The sequence below is a fragment of the Capra hircus genome, chromosome 3 (genome assembly GCF_001704415.2).
Source record: "Capra hircus breed San Clemente chromosome 3, ASM170441v1, whole genome shotgun sequence".
NCBI classification, from domain to species: Eukaryota; Metazoa; Chordata; class Mammalia; order Artiodactyla; family Bovidae; genus Capra; species Capra hircus.
The window spans coordinates 85,137,249-85,161,489 of record NC_030810.1 but is presented as its reverse complement, the minus strand read 5'-3'; the positions used below and the strand labels follow the sequence as shown (position 1 = coordinate 85,161,489).

At 40.1% G+C, this 24,241-nt stretch overlaps 1 protein-coding gene across 1 annotated transcript in view; it reads left to right on the top strand.

Moving 5' to 3' along the window:
- Positions 1–24,241, top strand: part of VAV3 (vav guanine nucleotide exchange factor 3) — a 429,462-nt gene that overhangs the window by 72,361 nt on the left and 332,860 nt on the right. Inside the window, exon 2 of the mRNA XM_005678013.3 lies at positions 20,264–20,380. Within this exon, the coding sequence (XP_005678070.1) occupies positions 20,264–20,380 (117 nt within the window). The remainder of the gene's footprint in view (positions 1–20,263; positions 20,381–24,241) is intronic.

Below are 24,241 nucleotides of genomic sequence, written 5' to 3'. Positions count from 1 at the left end.
TAGAGCTTTTAGCAACTTGACCAAGGTTTTTTTTTTTCCTATAAATACATTAAAAAAATTTTGCACTTCCTGGTTTTGGTTGAACTATCTTAGTTTCCATCCAGAATCATCTGGAAGATCCTTTTTATTAGCTGTAGACTGGAGGCCAGATGGCATTTAGCCTAATCCTAAACCTCATGCAAGCAGGTACCTGGGAAAGAGATAAGTAAAACTAACCTTGAAATACTAATGGTGACTGTTAAAGTGGGTATAAGACAAAAAAAGAAATGGTAATTATGTGACATGATGGAGGTGATAGCTAACTCTAGGGTGGTGGTAATCATTTTGCAATATGTAAAGTGTTTCAAATTGACACACATTGTACATGTTAAATAAGTTATGTCAATTATATGTTAATAAATCTGCAAAAACAAAATGGGGAAAGACTAGGCCAAGAAAAGATTGTCTTCTGTAAACTCAAGAGCTTGAATATAAAATGAAATGCCCAATACTTGATTTGCAGAAATTCAAGGAAAAAATAATCACTCAGAAAAGAATCTCATGGGATCCTTATAATTTTTAATGAATCCATATTCAGTGCCTTTATTTCATTCTGTATATATGTGTAGATAGAGTTTGCAGGAAGGTGAAGAGAATAGTAATGATGCTTACATTTCTATAATTCCTTAGGGTTAAGTGCTAATTCCTGGACTATGAACTCCCTGGGAGAAGGGGCTTGTCTGTATTCTCTTCTATTTTAGCATCTATCCTTATATCAGCCTTGTGTCTTTGGCATCAGCCTGTCCTTGATGATGCCTCGCACTTAATGGGCACTCAGTTGGTGCTTCATAGATGAAATGAATTAATGAACTTGGATTTCTCATAGATTATCTCTGTTTTATAAATTGAGAAACCAAGACTCACGTGGGTTAAGTGATTGCTTAATAATGATAAATATGTGAAGTCCACACAATCACATAATTCTTGATGACAGGGCCAGGATTTACACCCAGGTCTTTTGTTCCCAGTTCTTATTCCTTTTGGTATCCAGTATTATTACCCTGTGTACACAGTGTGTATGAGTGAATGTGTGCATTCCTGTATATGTATATATGTGTCGTGTGTGTGTGTTGTGTTAGTCTATGTTTGGGAAATAATAAGGAATACAAACGTCTTCTTACTATACAATATGGTACATTTTATGAAAGATACATGATTAAAGTGATGTAACAAAAGGAGAGAATGACCAACTCTACCTGGAGTTGCCAGGGAAGCCTTAACACATGAGTGTGGTATTGTAAAGAGTGAGGGATGTTCTAGGAAGAGGAAGAAAAATGATGATGTAATTTGGTACAGACAACTTTTTTAAAATGACAGGAACATGGTCAATAATTAAAGCAGGACGGTAGGGCTAAAAGATCATCCATGGTAAATCAAGACAGTGGTCTTTTACGGAAGTGCCATTTTAGGTAGGGGGAACTACATTTACAAATAACTGTTCAAAAATCATACAATAGCATTTCAATTGGTGTTATATTAAAAAAACAAAACAAAACACCCAGTCCACAACTTCCTTATGGATTCGGGTGGCAGTGGATAACTACTGCTGAAGAAACAACCTATGAACATTTACTTAGAGAAGACAATTCTAGAATGATGTAGTACAGTCTGTTTAAATTGTGTGACCTAAAAGTATTTTTAAATCTTTGGTAGAAAAAAGGCTAAGTGGGGGGCAGATTTGAGTTTGCAGAAGTTAAGTTCACTGGGAGATTTGACTCAAAGACTACTGAAGGTATCCAGCTGTGGGAATTAACAACTGGATTAACACATCCATTAGTTTTTTTCCTTTTAGATTTTCGTATTGACCCTGGTAATAAAACACTGTTCATTTGATATGGAGTTCAAGAAAGATGTGGTGAGAAGAGCCGGTGATTGGTTGTGACAGGTTTTCTAAACAAAGCACAAATCTCTTGAATTTAGAGATAACAGAGTTTACTGGGAGGCTAAGAAAAAGGTGGGAAAAAGGAAAGACCAAGGAACATTTTCTGCACCTAATTAGGATGTATTTCTGCTTGGTTACTATTTCCAGAATGAAATACTATATTGAAGCAGTGCTATTTATTGAAAAAAAAAAATCACATATGTGCATGCATGTGTGTAAACATACAGATAACATGTATAGGTCAGATTTGATCTGACCTGTAATTCAGTTCTTGATAATATCATGATTTTAGTGCAGAGCCTATGTATTCTTATTTAACTTTGAAAAAGCTATAACTTTATTTTAATAAAAATTCTTGTGAAATCATGGGAAGAGCCAAAATCTGGAGCATGAAGATGTCTCTCTGTCGGGTAATAAAATCAAAAGTGACACAGAGAATTTGGGGATGATGCTAAATTGGAAGAGGTGTGGGTGTGTATAGAAGAACAATTAGAGAGGTTAGAAATGTGGGCAGAAAATAGAATGATGTAATTAGTCAAAAAAACAAAACACCCAGTGATCTATATGAGAATAATTTTGTTTCAAGGTTATTCAGTTATTCAGATTTATTCCAAGCTGTTCAGTGTGCAGGAGAAGTCTGCTGAAAGACACTCAGAAAAATGAAAGTGCTGTTATCCTCTGGAGTGAGGGAAGGAGGAAGGGGAGTAGGTTGCTTGCTACTGCTGCTAAGTTGCTTCAGTCGTGTCCAACTCTGTGATCCCATAGACAGCAGCCCACCAGGCTCCACTGTCCCTGGGATTCTCCAGGCAAGAACACTGGAGTGGGTTGCCATTTCCTTCTCCAATGCATGAAAGTGAAAAGGGAAAGGGAAGTTGCTCAGTCGTGTCCGACTCTTCGCGACGCCATGGACTGCAGCAGTCTAGAGCTAAATAAGCTGCTGATCTGAATGGGAGTTTAAACATCTTGGGGGTTAATTTTAGAGAAAATGTCTCTTTTCTGAAGTTGAAATTACTTGGGGAAATGTGTCACCCTTTATTTTTAGTTGCATTATAGATGTCTAATTTCAACAAAGTCAGTGTGACACTAAATGGTTAATAACAGTGTTTTCCATGTTACTTAATTATGCCAGTAGGTATAATAATGTTGCTAGGATTATACGGGCTTCCCTGGTGGCTCAGACAGTAAAGAATCTGCCTGTAATTCAGGAGACCTTGGTTCAGTCTCTGGGTCGAGAAGATCCCATGCAAAAGGGAATGTCTTCCCAATCCAGTATTCTTGTCTGGAGAATTCCATGGACTGAGGAGCCTAGTGGGCTAAAGTCCATGGGGCTGCAGAGTCAGACATGATTGAGTGAATAACACAAAAAATTATAAAGTGGCCATTAGTCATTATATTTTATATACAGAAATTATATGTACTTTATGTACAGAAATTAGCACAGCTCTTAAATACACTCCTAAAGATATTTTACCAAAAAAAGCCTCTGAAAATTTTGAAGTTAACAGACTGACTAGAGCCCAGATAATCTGGTATTTTATAAAATTAGTAATTGTTTCAAATTTAACAGTATGGCTTTCCCACTTTGTTGTTAACACAGAGAAATGACAAAGTAGAAAATGAACTGAAAAAAATTAAAAATGTGCTGGAAAAATTAAAATGTTTATAATTCTGATAAAGAGGTCAAGAAAAGTGGGGATCATGAGACATCAGAAAGCTGAGTATCTAAGCTATGGGTGGTGTGTGCCTTGGAGTATCTTGTGCCCCCAGCTTCATGTGAACAGCTAGAGTTTTGAAATGAAAAATGAGACTTGAGCCTGGTAAAATATTAAAAATAATTTTCTGTGTGAAAGGCAAAATGACAGATGTAGTTTGGATATTCAAATATGGGGATTTGGGAGGCATTTATTGTGGCAGTGAGTCACAAGCTGGAGTCAAGATTCCTGGGAGATATGCAGATAGGTACCACTATATTGGCAGAAAGTGAAGAGGAACTAAAGAGCCTCTTGATGAGGGTGAAAGAGGAAAGTGAAAAACCTGGCTTAATATTCAACAGTCAAAAAACTAAGATAATGACATGCAGTCCCATCACTTCATGGCAAATAGAAGGGGAAAAAGTAGAAGCAGTGACAGCTTTTCTTTTCTTGGGCTCCAGAATCACTGTGGATGGTGACTGCAGCCGTGAAATTAGAAGATGATTGCTTCTTGGAAGGAAAGCTCTGACAAACCTAGAAACAAAGACATTAGTTTGCCAACAAAGGTCCATCTAGTCAAAGCTATGATTTTTCCAGTAGTCATATATGATTGTGAGAGTTGGACTGTAAAAAAGGCTGAGTGCTGAAGAATTGATCCTTTCAAATTGTAGTGCTGGAGAAGACTCTTGAGAGTCCCTTGGACTGCAAGGAGATCAAACGGATGGACTGCAGAGGAGTCAGTCCTAAAGGAAACACTGAATAATCAGTGGAAGGACTGATGCTGAAGTTTCAATATTTTGGCTGCCTGTTATGAAGAGCGGACTCATTGGAAAAGACCCTAATGCAGGGAAAGATTGAGGGCAGGAGGAGAAGGAAGCAACAGAGAATGAGATGGTTGAATGGCATCACTGACTCACTGGACAAGAGTTTGAGCAAACTCTAGGAGATAGTGATGAACAGGGAAGCCCGGTGTGCTGCAATCCTTTGGGTTGCAAAGAGTTGGACACAACTTAGGGACTGAACAACAGCATTGTGGCATTGGAAGAACAAAATGTGAGTTCAGGCTTTTGCAAACTAAATTTGCAAGACTGTACTTGATATTTCTGTTTTAACAACTTTCACTTGGTAGGTCAGTATAGTCAAAAAAATGTTCAATTGGCTGTTGAACAATTCAGGAATTGGGACGCTGACCCTCCCTGCAGTCAAAATACACATGTGACTTCCAGTCAGCTCTGTTTATCCAAGGTTCCTCCTTATGGGAGTTTCCTTGTTATCCTCGGGTATTCCTCTGTGTCTGGGGTTCCTCCCCACCCTCAGGTTCAACCAGCCATTTATGACGCACTACGGTAGTTTTTACGATTAAGAAAAGAAAATCCCTGTGAAAGTGGACCGATGCACTTCAAACCTATGTTTTTCAAGGGTCAGCTGTACTAAATTCAGCCCGTGATTGAAGTGATCAGTTAGAAATCAGCTTCCCACAGCTTTCCTGAAGTATGTTACCTGGCAGGCACTGTGACTGTTGCTCACGGGCTGGGCTAGTAGCACCCCACACTGAAGGGTGGGACCCCAGGCTGCTTCTCTGACATCTACCAATGGGTTTGGTCCAGAGCCTTGCATTGTGGGTGCTCCTGCAGGGAAAGTTTTCTTACGCAGGAAAAAGCACTAACAGGAGTTCCCTGGTGGTCTAGTGGTTAGGATTTGGCAGTTTCATTGCCATGGCCCAAGTTCAATCCCTAGTCACAGCCAAGGGGGAAAAAAAATCACAAATATGCCATCTGTTTCTTTTTTAACTTAATAGGTTATATTTAAGGAAGGTAACTTGAGCTTATTTTCTTGCTTTTGAAAAAATATAACTGGTAATACTTTTATTAATATAATGCTTTCAGGTACATTTTTGTTGTATTTTAAGAATTCTCATTTTTTTACAGTTTTCCCTAAGAATAGGTATGTTTTTGTTTTTTAAAAAATTTTAGTTTATATTGAATACTGGTGCAGTGCAGTGGCAGATATAAAAGCGTGATGTCTGGGATGTGTGTTAGGGGGATGTGAACTCTGGGGAACAGTGTGACAGAATTTCCAGCATGGGCAGAATTGAAGGGAGACAATACAAGACTATAGAAACTGAGATGAATGAGATTTGTAGGAGACAAAAGCATTTTTGGAAATCACCCACTGTACAAAACCCATCTTCAGAATCATCCACTGTGTAGAACCCAACTCAGTCTTCCTCTTAGATTTCTTAAAACTTTGGGGGCAGAGGAGGATAAAAGAAGTCCAAAAGTTGAAGTGACTATAATGCTTTCCTGTGGGGTAATGTCCTCCTTGGCTTTCTTTGGGGCAGGCCCAAGTCTGTTTAAATTGTAGGGGCATGTGGTGGTGATGGTATAGTTGCTAAGTCGTGTCCAACTCTTGTAACCCTGTGGACTGTAGCCCACCAGGCTCCTCTGTCCATGGGATTTCCCAGGCAAGAACACGAGTAGGTTGCCATTTCTTTCTCCTGCCTAGAAGCCTGTAGTCAGGTCCTCATCTTGCTGTAGAGCCTCACACCACAAGCAATACAAGGGCTACACTGTGTGGCAGGGAAGAGTCCTGATGGTGCTCGGATCTGGTTCTGTTACTTGTTAGCTACCAGGACCTTACATGACTTTGTCTCAATTTCTTATGGATAGAATGGAATACAGTGTTTTCCTCATAGGACGATATGCACGTATGCACGCTCAGTCTTGTCTGACTCTTAGTGACCCTGTGGACTGTAGCCCACCAGGTTCCTCTGCCCATGAAATTTCCTAGGCAAGAATACTGGGATGGCTCACCATTTCCTTCTCCAGGGGATCTTCCTGACCCAGGGATTGAACCTGAGTTTCTTGCATCTTCTGCATTGGCGGGTGGGTCCTTAGCACTGTACCACCTGGGAAGCCCTTTGCTGTGTATTAACTAAGATTCTTCGTGGATGTGCTTCGTGCTACATCTGGGACATATAGTTTTACTCACTGTAGAGTTATATGCATTATTATGAGGCATTGCCGTGTTCTTTTGGAGAAATGAGTTCCAAGATCCAGTTGGGATCTGGTCTGGACCGACTTTCCCGGTCTCATTCATCCCTAGTGCTCTCTTGCTTGCACTCGCTGTGGAGGCCCTGTGATTTTTACACATTCCTCCAAGAGGCCAGGCCTTTGCTTCTAACCATATCGCTTCTCATGACTTTGTTTTCCTTCCCTGACACTCAATTCAGCCACTTCTTGGAGGAATGAATCTCAGCTTGCCCCCTTCGTGGAATGGAGCGCTTCCCTTGTGCTCTTACTAAGCCAGTGCTTGTCTCTGGACTTAACTACTCGAGGGTTGCAGTACGCTTTTTGTGCATTTATTTCTCTGCTTCACAGGACTGTCTTCTCTTGGAGAGCTGGAGCTGTGGCTCCCAGTTCCCTGACTTGGGACACAGTCTGCTGTGTAGGAGACAGAAGGTCGTAGTTGTTAGAGGCATGGTCTTTGGAGCCACAACCTGGCTGCGAAATCTGCTGTCCGAAATCTGACCATGGGATGTAGAGCCAATCATTTCACGCCCTGAGCCTCAGTAGCCGCATCTGTAAATCACAGTTATGACAGTACCCAGTGCCAAGAGTCCAGGGTAGAGTGAGTGAGGAGGGAGAGATGTAGGCTCGCTCGCCCTTCCACTCTTTCCTTCCCTGTGCCACCCCCAGCTACTCAGTCCTGCTTTGGCCATGCCAGGGAGCAAGTGGAGAGCTGGGGGCTCCGTGGGGAATTCTCAGTCATGCTTGGGTGAAGTGTGGAGTGCTCTGTGGTTGCGTCCCAGGGGGCTGGCTCTATGCGGTGGTGCTGGCAGTTAGACGTCCTTGTTTCTGTTTGCATACAACGTTTTCTTTTCGATCAGACCCACACTAAACTGTGTTCCCATTCTCTCAGATTAATGGATTTCCACGGCTCATCTCTAAAGGCAATGCTAATTTGTGTCACCCCAAGACTATCCCTCATTTACGATCGTTGTTTTCACTGAGCACCCACCTTGGCTGCCAGCCTTCTGGGGCAGCCCTGTCACAGTGGCTCTCACTTCCTGCTTCACAGGGCGTGGCTTTCTTGGCTGTTCAGCTGATTCCGTTGCCGCTGCCGCTTGCACCACAACCACGACTTCCATTCTGCTGGTACTGCTGTCCCTGCTGCTATTGTTATGACTGTTCCCACCAATACAAAATCCTGACTTACAGCTACTGTCCCTCAATCACCTGTGCAGAAGGGAATGCTTGTTTTTCTGTGCTCATAGTAAGGAACCTTGCAAGACAGGCTTCTCTGGAATGCATACTGGGCCATTCTTTGTGTGCTTCAGGCTAGATGTGTTCCAGGTCAAAATGTGATTGGGGGTTACTTTTTCTCATTAGAGGTAATAGCGTGTACTGCTTTCAGTAGCAGGTTAATGGACGTAGTAAAATAGGCTAATTTTGACCTCTGCACATCCCGGCCATGGTTTTCTAGTGCAAAGGCTAGAAACACATAAGGAGGATTAAAGATGCTGTTTATTAACCTTTTTGTTTCTGGGTACAAAGACTAATGCTAGGGTTGACAGTAAGCCTTTGAAACTAACAGTCTAAGTTCCTGCCAAAGGAGAGGGATACAGTGCCTCTTCTGATGAAGACAAGCTGTTGAAAGCAGCAAAGGGCGTGCTTGTGCGCGCGCGCGCGTGTGTGTGTGTGTCTGTGTGTGTGTGTGTGTGTGTGTGTGTGATGGTGACAGCTGGCCAGGGACCCTGAAAACTAGTTAGCAGACCACCCCTGAATACGCACCATCCTCTTTCTGGGCTGGTAACCCAGATGATGCATATGAACACAACTGCTTACTAATTTAAAGTCTTTATTTGATTTATATTTATTAAAATCACCAACTTCTGAGGTAATTTAATAATGAAGACATTGATATATTAACATAAGTAAGAGGATATGGTGACAATTTAATGTAAATTTCCATATGAGTTCATTGGTTACCAAGGAATGATGATTATTTATTCTTTTATGCAGATAAAATTGCATCATCATATATTCATCAATTTATTAAGAAATATGTCCATTATAAAAGTGGGGACCTCTTAGAGTAATGGAAATAAAAACAAAAGTAAACAAATGGGACTTAATTAAAGTTAAAAGCTCCTGCACACCAAAGGAAACTATAAACAAGATTAAAAGAGAGCCCTCAGAATGGGAGAAAATAATTGCAAATGAAACAACTGACAGAGAATTAATTTCCGAAGTATACAAGCAGTTCATGTAGCTCAATACCAGAAAAACAAACAACCTGATAAAAAGATGGGCCAAAGACCTAAACAGACCAAGGAAGACATGGAGATAGCCAATGAACACATGAAAAGATGCTCAGCATTGATTATTATGAGAGAAGTGCAAAGCAGAACTACAGTGAGGTATCGCCTCACACCAGTCAGAATGGCCGTCATTAAAAACTCTATAAGCAATAAATGCTGGAGAGGATGTGGAGAAAAGGGAACCCTCTTACACTGTTGGTGAGAATGCAGATGGATACAGCCACTGTGGAGAACAGTATGGAGATTCTTTAGAAAACTAGGAATAGAACTATCATATGACTCAGTAATCCCACTACCAGGCATATACCCTGAGAAAACCATAATTGAAAGAGACCCTTGTACCCCAGTGTTCATTGCAGCACTTTTTACAATAACTAGGATATGGAAGCAACCTAGGTGTCCATCAACAGGTAAATGGATACAGAAATTGTTGTACATATATTTAATGGAATATTACTCAGCTAGAAAAAAGAATGCATTTGAGTCAGTACTAATGAGGTGGATGAACCTGGAGCCTATTATACAGAGTGAAGTGAGTCAGAAAGGGAAGGACAAATATTGTATATTAACGCATGTGTATGGAATCTAGCAAGATAGTAATGATGAACCTATTTGCAGGGCAGCAGTGGAGATGCAGACATAGAGAACAGTGGGGGAAGGAGAGGGTAGAATGATTTGAGAGAACAGCATGGAAACATATACATTACCATATGTAAAACAGATCGCAAGTGGGAATTTGCTGTGTGACCCAGGGAGCTCAATGCAGGAGTGACAACCTAGAGATGAGGTGGAAGGGATAGGATGGGAGATCAAAGGGGAATTCAGGAGGGACGTATGTATCAGTTCAGTTCAGTCGCTCAGTCGTGTCTGACTCTTTGTGACCCCATGAATTGCAGCACGCCAGGCCTCCCTGTCCATCACCAACTCCCAGAGTTCACTCAAACTCATGTCCTTCGAGTCAGTGATGCCATCCAGCCATCTCATCCTCCGTCACCCCTTCTCCTCCTGCCCCCAATCCCTCCCAGCATCAGAGTCTTTTCCAATGAGTCAACTCTTCGCATGAGGTGGCCAGAGTACTGGAGTTTCAGCTTTAGCATCATTCCTTCCAAAGAAATCCCAGGGCTGATCTCCTTCAGAATGGGCTGGTTGGATCTCCTTGCAGTCCAAGGGACTCTCAAGAGTCTTCCCCAACACCACAATTCAAAAACATCAATTCTTCGGTGCTCAGCCTTCTTTACAGTCCAACTCTCACATCCATACATGACCACAGGAAAAACCATAGCCTTGACTAGACGGACCTTAGTTGGCAAAGTAATGTCTCTGCTTTTCAATATGCTATCTAGGTTGGTCATAACTTTTCTTATACCTGTGGCTAATTCATACTGATGTATGACAGAAGCCAGCACAACATTGTAAAGCAATTATCCTCCAATTAAAAAAACTGAAAGAAAAAAGCTGTGGAGATACATAGATGAAATAAATGTAGTCTCTGCTCTCAAAAATATTTCTCTCATGTATCATTGGTTGGGCAAACAGATATAGTCCAAATAGTTATTATCACAGGTGTGAGTCTGATGCTACAGAATACGTAGATGTACATGTTTATACAACTTAGCCCTACACATATGAACTTAATCACTTCAGTACTTATATATAATCCATTAAAGTGCCTCATCATGGAGAAAATAAAACAAAAACCCTGTAACTTTCAATGTTCCTAAATTACTGTATTTGTGATTAAGCGATTAAAAAACTTATTTTCTAAAAATGAATTGCAGACTGGCATATAATCAAAACGGAAATAATTGGCTTTTAGTTTACTGAAAACAGGGCAGTTTTAGTTTAGAGATTTGAACACAAAACTGGAGATGTGAAATGGCCCTCCTCCATTTTTGGCCTTCTTCCTGAGTGTCCTTTAGGGTTTTCATTTATCTGTAATAATAGGATCAAGAGGAAAAGGGAAGATATTGTGCAGCCCTGAACTGATGCCAAGTGCAGTGTAATTATTTAATAATTATTCAGAACTCATCTGTAAGTATGGTCTTCAAAGAACAATGGGAATGATTCCCCTTCTGTGGGGACCTACTGACTCACGAGCAAAAGGGATAAATAAAGTCCTCATAGAAGTAAAATTATTCTTTTCTTTTAAAAAATATTTCCAGAAGATGTAAGATTTAATTGACCTAATCTTAAAAGACAGATGTAGTGGGAGAGAGGAGAGGATATGGTAAAACGGACAGAAATAGAAAACCCCCAATAGGAGAGAAACTTAATTTATTGTGGTTTCCCTTCCAGCCTGCCAGTTCTCCAAATGGGGCGAAGTTGGGAGGAGTTAGAATGACAAGGGTACTAGGCAGAGACCTGACTAAGTCTAAGCTGAGACAGCCCAGAGGGAAAGCTCTGCTTTTACCTTAATATTTGTGGATAGGCTTCCTAGTGGACTCTCTTGTGTCTTCAGAACTGTCCGTCAGCCTGTTAAGGACCACTCATAATTCAAGTTATGCCAAATGCTGAAATTCAGACTTTCCTTCAAATGCGGTAATAAGTGTCCCACAAAGAAAGGAGACCCTGGAAGCATCTTACTTTATCTGACGACCTGGCTACTGATGGGTCCTATGAAAATGACAATATGTCAACATGTCTATGCAGTTATGAAGCTGTGTTAGAAATTGTTGACCTTCCCACAAGACACCATTTCTCAGCTGAGATCAAAATAACTCATTTCATAATAAGCTGTGGAGGTTTTTCCTGTTACGCAGCCTCGGTTAACACTAGTCCAATATTGCTAACAATTTTAGAGAAGTACATGCTTATTTTTTCAGATAAGAAAAAGGGAAGCAATCCTGTTTGCATTTGTATCATTGAGAAGAGTCAAAGTGGTTTCTACATACATAGAGGAAAAGGAAGCCATACACTATAAAAAGAGTGGAGGGAAAAGAGAGTCTTGCAGCATTTTACTGTGAATTTTAGCAGCATGACCTTTCAAAGTTTTCTTTCTGTAACATCAGTATCGATAGCATTGAAGTGGTAACAAGAGCCGCAAAGGTAAAAAGCAACTTAGCTTCATCTGTTGTGATAGCTGTTGGTTAGGAAACTGTCTAATCTAGAGAGCTCTGGCCTGATGTATAATTTTCAGGGTGTCTTAGACATGGTTGGTCTTAAGCTTTCCTCTCTGAGGGTTTTCCGCATCTTTATCGAGTGCTTTTCAACCTGTAGTAAATAAGTAAGCTTTTGATGCGTTTCTGAAGTGAGAGTGAGCATTGTGGCCGAAGACCAGGGACTGTGTCATTAGAATGTGTCACTTGTCACGGAACATAGCCGAGAGAGGGGCTGTGGAATATCTCCATACCAGGACTTTCCAGATGAAAATAAGAATTAATTGACTCAATTCTTGGCACCTGTTTCCTAATTTGCTAAGTGACCATTTTCAGTGAATCCCTTCTCTGTCTTTGCAGTGCCTAGGATGGAGCTATGGTTATGAATCTGAATTCTTTTCTCCTTCACTCTCTCCACTCCACCTATATTCAGTCAATTACCAGGTATTTCCTTTCCATATTACTTTCTAGAATTGTTTCCCTTTCTCCTACTATTGTAATCCAAGTCACTGTGATTTTTTTCCTTATACGAACATGACATCGTTCTGTTCTTATCTCATCTGCCTCGCACAATCTCCCTAATAAAGAGTAAACAAAAATAGTTAATTCTCCACACTACACGATGGAGCTAGTATAACATAGCAGTTAAGGATATAGGCTCTGTAGCCAGAATGTCTGGTTTTGAGTTACAACTGTGTTACTTTGGCATATGCAGTTACATAAACCTGTTTAAACATCTAAGCCTCAGTATATATGAAAGAAAAAAAATCTTCCCTGATTGAGTTAATGTGAAGATTAGAAGGTGTAAGCATTTAACATAGAACCTGGTATAGAGCAAACACTCAAGAATAACCGAGGATTGCACTCTCTTATGTAAAACCTCAACTTCTCTTCTAGATAAAGCCTGCATCCACTGGGCTTGCTCAGTGAGTCCCAGCTCCTCCGTCCAGCCCTGCTGTCACTTCTCCCTAGAGAGCCGTGTCCATTCTGAACCCCTCCACTGCCCTCACCTATCTCGCATTCGCCCCCATCCTGTGTGTTTACCTGGGCGTCCTCACACTCAAGTCTGGCAGGTCCCCTTCCCCTCCCTGAACACTGAGCACTCCTCTTTTTGTGACTGACTCCCACTCACCCTGCAGGGTCTCGTGGGTCACTTACTCCAGAAAGCTGTCTCTGATACTCCAGGACTCCTGAGGGGCCTCTGAATGACTTCATAGCGTTTGCCATGTTGTCATGTAGCTACACGTTTCCTCGTTTGTATGCTCTGCCTGATCTCTTCTGGCGGCAGAATTTGGATCATACTTGCTTTTTAAAAAATACTCAGTTCTTGGCAATTTCATTCAATTAATATGTGTTCAATAAATAAGTACCCAACTGGGGGACATTTTATGAAGTTTTATGATACCTAGTACATAAAAGGCACCTCATTAATATGTATTAAATGATAAAATGCTATTGAAACCTTTTGCCTATCCTTCATTTCTGTAACAATCATGCATGGATATATTTAATATTTTAAAAATCCTTGGGTTATTTAATTCTGGTTTTAAAAGCCCTCATCCTAAATTCTGGAAAGCCCTAAAGTTCTCTTTTATGGGCTTCCCTGGTGGCTCAGATGGTAAAGAATCTGCCTGTAGTCCAGGAGACCTGAGTTTGATCTCTGGGTTGGGAAGATCCCCTGGAGAAGGGAATGGCTACCCACTCTAGTATTCTTGCCTGGTGAATTCCATGGATGTAGGAGCCTGGCAGGCTGCAGTGAGTCCATGAAGTCACAAAGAGTCGAACATGACTGAGGGACTAACACTTGTACTAAAAACTTAGCAAAGTTATATAATTTTTGGTCAAACATAAAGTATGGTTATGAAACGAAATAATGAAATGTATTTGTCTTTGCCCATCATACACCAGGTCTGAAGGCAGAGGTTTTGAGCTGCTAAATACAAAGGACTGTCAGTGTTTCGAAGACCAATAACATCTCCAAGCACAAAGAAACTCTTGTGTTCACTGGTCTTCAGTGAACTCAAGTTTTTTCTTTCTTAACAGTGTGAGATAAGAGTTGCCTTATTAGGCATGCTGCAAAGAAAATGATAGGATTTGTTTACATTAACTCTTCCTGTTGCTGGTGATACATTGCTTAAGCAAAAGGTGGAGTTACAGGTTCATTTGATGTAATTGGCTCATGTAATTTGGGAATAGCCTGATGCTCAGACTTGTTCTCTAAATACTATTTGCTATAAAACTTGAAAAGGAACTGTTTGGAGAAGTGGCCGATTATAGAACTTGGGCAGAGAAAACATGAGGTGGGCCTAGGACAGTTTGATGTAATAAAACAAAAGACTAATGGAGTCATGTCAAAAGGTCACAGAAGCCAGTTTGAAGAGACCCCCAGTGGCCAAATTCAGGACAATCTGAACATCCAAAAGAATAATGATTGCAATTAATTATTACACAAACAAAGATTTCAAAAAAAGGAAGGGAGGAGGGCAGGGGAAGCTTGTTTTTCAGTGAGAATACCAGCCAATAAATGTGGAAGGAAAGATAGAATTTTGCTGTCTCAAAAGGAATAATTAAAGCAAGGGTTATCAGTGGATGAAAAGTGGTAAAAAATTATTGGGAAAAAGAACAGCCGCATGGTAACAAATTATCGCTCTCAGGATTTATTGATATAAAAGAGAACCTGTACCTTTACAATAGATAGATGTGGCAGTAACCATCTTAGCCAAGTGATCAAGCCTAATGTCAATAATAATAGGTTACCCTAACATTTTGTGTCTTTTGATATGATGAAATAGGAAGTTCACAGTATAAAATATTTTTTCCAAAACTGTTTAACTTGTATCTTGATGTAGCTTTGGTTCATAGGAGATATAAATGATGGAGGAATTAATTCAATGATACCATGAAGAAATAATTAGACACATCCAGAATATGGGACATTCTATAACATATCTGGGTCTGGACTCTTTTAAAATCAGTGTCATGGAAAAAAAAAAAAGGAAAATTTTAGATTAAAAATACTGCAAAAAATAAAACATAATGGACAAAATTGAATTGGACCCAAGACTGGGTGTGGGTTTGGGGAAGCAGTTTAAAAAGACATTGGGTGGGCAATTGATGAAATTTGGATATGGGATGGATATGGAATAACATGGAATTATTATTAATTTTCTGAGGCCCATAGTGGTATTATACATATTTAGGAAAGCGTCCTTATTCCTAGCAAATGCAGGCAGAGTTATTTAGGAGTGAAGTGCCATGGTCTGAACTTACTTTCACATACAAATTTTTGTGAATAAATAGAGAAATGGCTGGCACACAAAAGCCCCTATGGCAGTATGTTACAGTTGTTGAGTAAATGGAATGTTCATTGTACTATTCTTTCAATTTTTCTTTAGGTTTGAAATAAAAATTAAAAATAAAAAAACAAAAAACTGGAAAAGGAACGAGTTCAACATAGGAAGACAAAGCAAAAGTCTGGGATGGGTGGGCTGGCAGGCCCAGCTCTATCCAAGGCTTCTGTGATGACATTAGGGCCTGCTTCCTCCATCCCTCACCTTTGTTCTGCGCTTGCACAGAGCCATTAGCGGAAGTGTGATCCTAGTGTTACTAGCCAGTTTTGTGGTAAGTATGAAAATCTCCAGCTGTGATTAATAGAGAAGCTTGTTTTATTCATTTTCAGTATGCCCAGTGTCTGGAACATTGTAGGCATTCAAACACTGTTGACTGAAAAAATACATAAATAAAAGGGTGACCAAACATGATGACTGCCTGGAAATGCAGAGCGTACCAGTGATTTTCTTCAAATCCAATAAATATTTGTGGAATTGAATTATTTAAGGGGCAAATAAGGTTAAGATTGATTTCAGAAGTCAGGGAAAGTTCTGTTTTTAAATAATCTCTTGTAATGCATTCAGTAATGACTGTATTTCTTTTCTTTTTTCTTTTTTGCTTTCAGCAATACTTTTCTGAATTAACGATCAAAGCCCTTGAATGGAGCTCTACTGTAGTTTTTCCGACACGGGGGAAAATTTGAGTTTGGTGTGAAATCTTCAGAGGGTAGCATGTGCAATTATGCTTTGTTCCTTGGTGAGCTATGAGTTGGGCACTTAATTATGTAAAAAATATTGCAAGAGCGCCGTTGCATAATCCCCAAGAGAGTAATTATTGTCTATCTTGGCAGAATGCAAGGCTTTTAATCTGTAAATAAGCAATTCTATGTGGAAGAGCTACATACAGAGTGATTCTGTGTCATAAAGGTCTCTTATGAATTTTTAAAAATGAAAGCAGTAACTGAATGTGCAGATTGGCTGCTGCTTTTGTGCTTCAAAGGGTTTATGATGTTTCCCCTGTGGTTTTAACCCCTCCTGAAATATTTAAGCCTCAAGAAGGATTCCTGTAAAGGGTAAAACTATGTCTGGGTTAAGCCCATGCAAAACCTGAATGTTTCCAAAGTAGAAAAAGTAAAATGTGCTTTCTGAAAATTAAAAAACAAACCAAGATGGAAAACAACAACAAAATAAAATGTTGACAGTGCTTTTTTTTTTTTAAAAAAAAGCAAAGATGCAATAATAGGCTAATAGATTTCTCACCTATTGGTGGTTAATAACTTTATTTTTAATGTGTGCCATTGCAGCTATTTCCGAAATTCACTTTCAGAGTATGTGTGTCCTTTGCTTAGTTGGATCTGAATCTTAGATGCGGAAAGTAAATTCTGTTGGTTGTTTAAGTTGTGATGGCGGCTGCCTTACCTCTTGTCCCTGTTGGTGTCAATGAGCTGAACGTGTTCTCCAGGGTTAGCTTCTGTGCCTGAGCATCAGACCCTTTTCCTTTGCCCTCTCAAGGACTTCATTTGGGTGACTGTGCCTCTTGCTTTCTAGAAACACGTTGTAAACAGCTTCCATTGTTAAAAAGCCCTTCCTTGACCTCTCTTTCTTGCTTACTACCTACTCAATCCTCTGTTTTCTTGTGCAGCAAAACTCCCCAGAATCTATTGATATATTCTGTCTTTACTTTCTGTCTTCCTATTGTGTCTTGAAGCTGCTCCATATAGCATTTCCCCACCACTATCCTCCACCTGGAACCCGCTTTTGTCAGGGTGCACCTATTTAGCATTCAGACAGCCAGATTTCAAGGAAAACACTTGGTCAAATCTTAATTGAGTAGCAGCAGCAACTGACACAGATTATCACTCCTTCTTTCTAGAAACACCTTCTTTACTTGGCTTCAGGGAAAGCCTCTTCACTTGGTTGTTCTCCTTCATCACTGGGTCCCTCTTTCTCAGCCCCTTTGCAGGCTCCTTTTCTTTTCCTGATCTAAGATGACCTGACCCCAGATCCTTTCCCCTCTTCTTTCTCTCAAAGTCATCTCAGATGATATCATGGTTAAAAATGTTTTGTATACTCCAAAGACTTTCAGGTTTATGTCTGTGGAGTACACACCTGTGCCCTGAACTCTGGATTTGTATATCCAGTTGTCTGCTGCCCCATGTTCCATGCATGACTAATAGGCATCTCCAATTTAAGAGTCAAAATTGAACACCTTCTCTTTCCATGGCTGTCTCTCAGCAGGATTATTGTAATAGCTTCCTATCCAGTGTTACTCTCTCTAACCTTGCTCCAACTCCTTTTGATCTGTATTAAAAAAAAAAAAAAAACTCTGAAAAAAGAGCAATAGGAACTGCTGTAGTCCAGGAGGAGATGGAACAGTAGCTGGGCTGGGTGTTGGAACAGAAAAGGGAAAAGAGAGAGGGTTATTGGATAGAGGAATGGCAGAGTTCAAGCATGGAGGCAGGAATGAGCATGGAGTAACGAGTGCCAAGGAGGAGACCAGCCTGACCGCATAGTGGGGCACATAACAGAGGACCTCAAAAGCTCGGGTGAGAAGTTTGTACCGATATGTCTATGCATATTTTGAGTAAAAGAGAGGGGCCTGTTTACAAACCTACTCCTGAAACTTTAGCACCATGCTGTCCATTATGACAGCAACTAACCACACATGGCTATGGAGCACTTGAAATGGGGCTAGTTTGAATTGAGATATGCTGGGAATTCCCTGGTGGTCCAGTGGTTAGGATCCTTTCACTGCCAGTAGCATGGCTTCAGTCCCTTTTTGGGGAACTAAGATCCCACAAACCATGTAGCACCACCCCTCACTCCACAAAAAATAACAACTGAATTGAGATATGCTCTAAGTATACAATGCATTTTAGTTTTCAAAGACTTAGTACCAAAATTACCAAAACTAATATTTTATGTTGATCATTTGTTGAACAGTAGTAGTATTTTTAATATAGAGTTAAGTATTATTAGAAAAAATAAGCTACAAGGATATATTGTACAGAACACAGAATATAGCCAACAAACTTTAAATAGACTATAGTCTATAAAAAATAATTGAATCATACCAAGAATTCCCTTTATTACTATCCCTGGTAATATACCTAAGAATGGACTCTGAAAAAGAATATTCCCCTGTATGAAAACCATTACTCTGAAGAGCACCAGGAACAAAAATATACAAGGTGAAATATCCATCCGGCATTAGAATAAATGTTTTCTATGTACTTATTTCTCACTGGTTATAACGAAAGACACAAATAGAATGACTAAAATCAAAGAAGAAAAAGAAAAATCAATGAAATAAAAATGTCTGGGGAGAGAAAAACTGTGCAGAAAATGAAGGTTAATGGAACTAACTAATACAGAGCTCATAGCAACTTCTGAGCTTCCTGGCAACCCGTGCAAAAAGGAAAATACAAAATGCTCCTGTGCTCTCATAATCTTACAGCTGTCCAAGGGAGTACTGGGTTTTTCTAAGCATGAAATTCTGAAAGAATTTAATGAAATAACATTGCACGTCTCAGGAGCAATGTTTGTCCTTTTGCATGCTTATTCTAGCACTTTCTGAGTGTGGTGAGCCAGAGAAATGAGACTCTGACCCCTACATATCCCTTGGCCTCATCTCATTGCACACCATGGGGAAACAAGAGAGGAAGAGGCAGAAGAGGACGTTTTGGAGGAGTGATAACAGCATCCCTGGGGTTGCCTGCACCATGCAGGTGTAGATTTTCCACATGAAACTTCTGCCAGGCAAGGGAATTGGGCAGCTGCCACATCAGCCTTAAGCTAATGCCTCCTGTATAGATCCAAACAGGGCGACTTTGCATTAGATGCAGCACTGCAACTCACCCACTCCAGCCCCAAGAACGCAGCCTTAAAGACTCGGACATCCAACCAATCGTATACTTCGGAGAACTGGAGAATTTGAGCTCTGGTTCACTCTAGCAGCTTACTGCAGCACCCCTTAAATTACCACCTCCAGTGTGTCAGTATGAAAACCCAGCTGCCATTCCCTGTGCCTGAAAATTCTATGACTTGAGGGGTGTTCTGTCAAAATATTTCTCAGAACATTTCTTGAGGCTATAAAAGAAAACTGAGCCAAAGAGCTTATCTACAGGTCAGTCACTCTGTGGAGAGCCATAAAGATAATTTTTGTTAAAAAAATTTTTTTTAAAAGAAAGAAAATAAACCCTTTAAAATATCAGATCATATTCCAGTTCTGTCACAAAGTATCCAGTGACTTCCCATCTCAGTCAGAGTAAAAGCCTGTCCAGCAGGATCCTTTCTCATCTGACTTCACTGCCTTCCCAGCTCACATCCTGCCTTTCTCTTTGTCATCCACTCTGCTCTGTCCATCTTGGCCCCTTCCTCAGACGTAACCTCAGAAGCCTCCACCTCAGGACCTTGACATAGGGTGCTACTTAATGCGGAATACTCTGTCCTGTAATTCTGCATGGCTGCTCCTTCCCCACCATCAAAGCTTCCCTGCTTATCCGTCCTCTTCCCATCGACTCCTTCTCTAACCATCTCACTGAGGCTCCCTCCACCCGTCCCAGCACTCCTGATCCCTTCTGGCTTTAGTTTTCTCTTGCATTTACCACCATGCAAAAATAAAAATAGTTACTTTTTTGTTTCTGTTGCTGAGTTGGTTCTCGTCTCCTCTTATTAGACTGTAAGTGTCATGAGGGCAGACTTTTGTCTGCCTTGTGCACAGCTGTGCCACGGTGCCTGGGAGAGAGTGGGTAGTCATTAAATATTGCCAGCAAGGTAATGGAAAACACCATCAAGAGCAGATGGATTTTTCCTTGGCATTTTCTCAGCATTCTGGGTGTGACCGAGGATAGGTACATGTAGCATGATTCACTATATACTAATAGCCCTTTCTCATTCCTCAGTTTCTCTGTTTGAAGAACATAAGGACATTCCTCACGGCCTGTTGTGAGACGTTTGGAATGAGAAAGAGTGAACTGTTCGAGGCATTTGACCTGTTTGATGTCCGTGACTTCGGAAAGGTAATTACTTTTTATTTTTTTTAATGTATTTTTAAACTTGAGAACGCTTTATCAAATACTGTTGTTTATCTTGAAGTAGGGCATGTGACTGAAGTGGTGTGGGCATTGTGTAGTTACATTTTACACATAGGTGGCTTAGCCAAAAAAAAAAAAAAAAAAAAGAAGAAATGTACAAATGACAGTAGAATTATTTTTTTTTTTTTTATTTAAAGCAGTATAAGGGGTTTATACTTTTATCCAGTTGTAACTTTTCCTGTTGGTTATCTCAGAAAGCAGGACTACTATTTTCCTTCTTTTAGATAGTTGGGCTGTCATAACTGAGGACCAGTGTTCTTTCCTTCCAGACTTCTCCAAAACTGAAGGACACCTAATATTTGGGAGCTGAGAATGTTCTGTTGTCTGTTTTGGCACTTGGGTCAGTGACTTGCAGAGGACATGAAATTACTGAAATGGGCTGTTGAATTGCCTTGATTTCAGCAGATACATGTGAGAGTTACGATATCAGTGGTATTTGTCAGGTGTAGATTGGTTCTTTTTTCCTTCCCTTTTTTAATTGGTGGAAAATTGCTTTACAGTGTTGTGTTGATTTCTGCTGTACAGCAATGCAAATCAGTCGTAATTTCCTATGCATTCCCTTGTGCTCGAGCCTCTCTCCCCGCCCCCCACCCAGGCTTCTGGGTCCTCAGAGTGTCAGCCTGGGCTCCCTGTGGAGCGCAGCAGCGTCCCGATAACCGTTCTCTACATGATAGCGTGCTATGTCAGTGCTGCTTTCCTGAGTTCTTCCCACGCTTACCTGCCCCCACTGTGTCCACAGGTCCATTCGCTACTAGGTGTAAACTGGTTTTAATATTTGCTCTTATTCTATGTACACCAAGCATTTGTGTGTAATAGTTGACAACCTTTCAAAAGAATGGAAAGAAAAAGGATAGGAATCATCCTATCAAAAGTTACATTCATTTATTTTGGAGTGATTAAGCGTAAGGGCAGTTAGGTAACCCCTGTTGATGTAATTGTTTTATGAAAATACAGAAGCAGAGAAAAACCTAAACCGGAGAAATTTACTCTTACTCTGGTAATTCACATGCTAGTATCTCATCAGAAAGCTGTTTGAAAGTGATACTTCATTTGACTTTTACATTGTAGTAGTTGATTATAAAATAAAAACCAGGCAGTGGATTGGTTTGCTTGGCAATGGGAATAAATAGTACAAAGTTGAAACAGAAATGTAAGAAATTTAATGCTGACATGCAGCAAGTATGGGAAAGCCCCCCTCCCTGTCCAGGGAGAGAGAAGGCTTTGGTTTGCTCTTGGTCACTTTGTGATCTTCTGAACGTCAGCAGTCTCCTCCGTCATCAGACCACCTGCCCGCTTAGTAGTTTCTGCAAAAGGAAATAGGTATAAGGATATGGTTTCTAGAATTCCTCTTTTCTCTGGCCAGCTGTGATTTAGTTGTCTTGAGGTCCAGCAGTGTGTTGGAGGATAACGTATGATGACAGTTACAAGGAACTGAAAGCAAAGGCTCCTTTTGTAAAGAGGTGGTGGCACGTTTGTCTTTGACCATGAAGTGGAGCCATGAAGATGGAGAGAAATCAGATAGAACCCCTGGTGAAGTGGGTAGTTCTCTAGTTTGTTTGCCCCAGAAAAATGCCTTATCAGTCTATAAAGATATCTTTTGCTATTCTTATTTTTTAAAAAACCTTCCATTTTCCTTTATTTTCTTCCTCTTTTTTGGGGAAATGAAAAATGAAAATGAATTGGGGAAATGAAAAATGAAAGAAAAGTCTTGATTTTTAAAAGATTTTCAGAAAGTCCATCTTTTTTTTTTTTGGCATTTGCACAAACAAAAATGGTGTTGACAAAGACTGGGAAATCATAAAAATTGTTTAGAAATGCATGGCTTTGTTTTAGTGGACTAATGTTGCACACTAGATTAATTAGACAATGTAAGATTTGTAGGAGAGCTAAGGTTATACAAAGTTAAATGTAAAGGAATTAACCATATGTTTCTCGAGCATTGTTGTAGTTCTGACTTTTTAAAATATTTTGGCAGTGGTAAGTCTGAAGCAGAATTAAACCTGAGGTTGCAGATGAGAACTTATTCCTATGTTTGCCATTTTAAAATCACATACAATTTTGCTACTGCCAAGATTCATGCAACTGTTGTTTCAGAACTGTTATTTAAGCTAAATAAATCACTGAAAGTTAAAGAATTTAAGGGGTTGTTCAATAATTTACCAGTATTACTACTATTAAATATTATTATTCTCAGCAAAACCACCAATGCCACCACTTACTGAACGCTTTGGATGTAGCAAGTATCTTTCCAATCTTCAAATATATTTTTTAACCTTCATATGAGGTGTAAGTACCTGTACTATTTTCCTCCTTATACAGATGGGCAGACCTGTGTCTAAAATCCACATTTCATCTAGTAGAGACTGGAGCAGTGGTTTGACCCCAGATATGAATGGTTCTCCACTGCTGCGCAGGAGAACAAACCTTCCCATAGCCAGTACCCTGGCTGGCACTGTACCTAAGTGCTTTGCAAGTATAAACTCAATTCTCATATCAATCCCGCTGTGAAAATATAGGGCTTTCCCAATGGCTCAGTGGGTAAATAATCCGCCAGCGATGCAGAAGACATAGGAGACATAGGTTCGATCCCTGGGTCGGGAAGATCCCTTGAGGAAGAAATGGCAACCTACTCCAACATTCTTGCTTGAAAAATCCCATGGACAGAGGAGCCTGGCGGGCTGCGGTCCAAAGGTTCCCAAAGAGTCAGGCACGACTGAGTGACTAAGCACACAGTAAATATGAAGGCCCTAATACCGTACCCATTTGCAGATCCTGGATTGTAAGTGGTGAAACTTGGACAGTTGATGCAGTTTAATACCTTTAAGTTAAGAAACGTGAATAGAGTGTTTTAGAGACAAAGCAATTTCTGGTATTGTGGTTATCAATGTTAACAGGATGTAGACAGTTTAGTTTGTATCTCTCTGTTCCTTGAAGTGTAATTTAAAATTTTTCATTAACTTAAAAAATCTCTTTCTGTGTGCTCCCTGTCTACCTCCCTTCATACAAACAGTGAATCTAGGATCCATGTGTGTTTGGTACCTTTTCACCTAGAAATGTATTAATTGCAATAACAGTACCTATTTTTTTTTAAAATAACATTTTGAAGCTTGGGGATTGCTTCAGATCACTGAGCTTATTTGATTCTCATAATAGTCTTGGTGAAGGAAGGAAGCAAGTGTTCCGGCTTTTCCAATAAGGAAACCGGGGGGTGGGGAGGTTAAATGGTGACTTCAAGGTCGCTATACTTGGGGATCGAGCAAGGTCTGGAGCTCAGAATTCTGACTTCCCAGCCTTCTGCTTTTCTTGTTTGTGCCTATATCTTGGGTCTCAGTGCTGTGCTGATGCTTGCCTAAGGGAAAGGGTGAACTCACAGGAGAAAAACCAAAGGAATGTATTAAATAAAAAAGCACAAGCAATTTGTCACTTGGAATTAATTATGCTTTATCTTCAGAAAGAGAGGAAAGATTTAAGGTACTTCATGAGTTAGATTTAGGATACTGCGTGTGTTCACATGAATAAATAATTTTCCTTTTTGCTAATGAGATAGTGAAGAGCATACATTTTAGGTACTCTAGAAGGGCTTATGATAATTCAGCCTTTCAGCGTTACCTTTAATTTCTAGTATTGAGCTCTTAACTCACTGAAATAGCGTATTAGTTCAAACTTACATGTCAACAAAAATTAGAATAGTTCTGAACACTTTCAGTACATTGGTTATAAAATCACACAGGGCTGTACAATGAATTGAGTAACCTGAACTCATTCATGAGTCAATTAGAGAGGTCT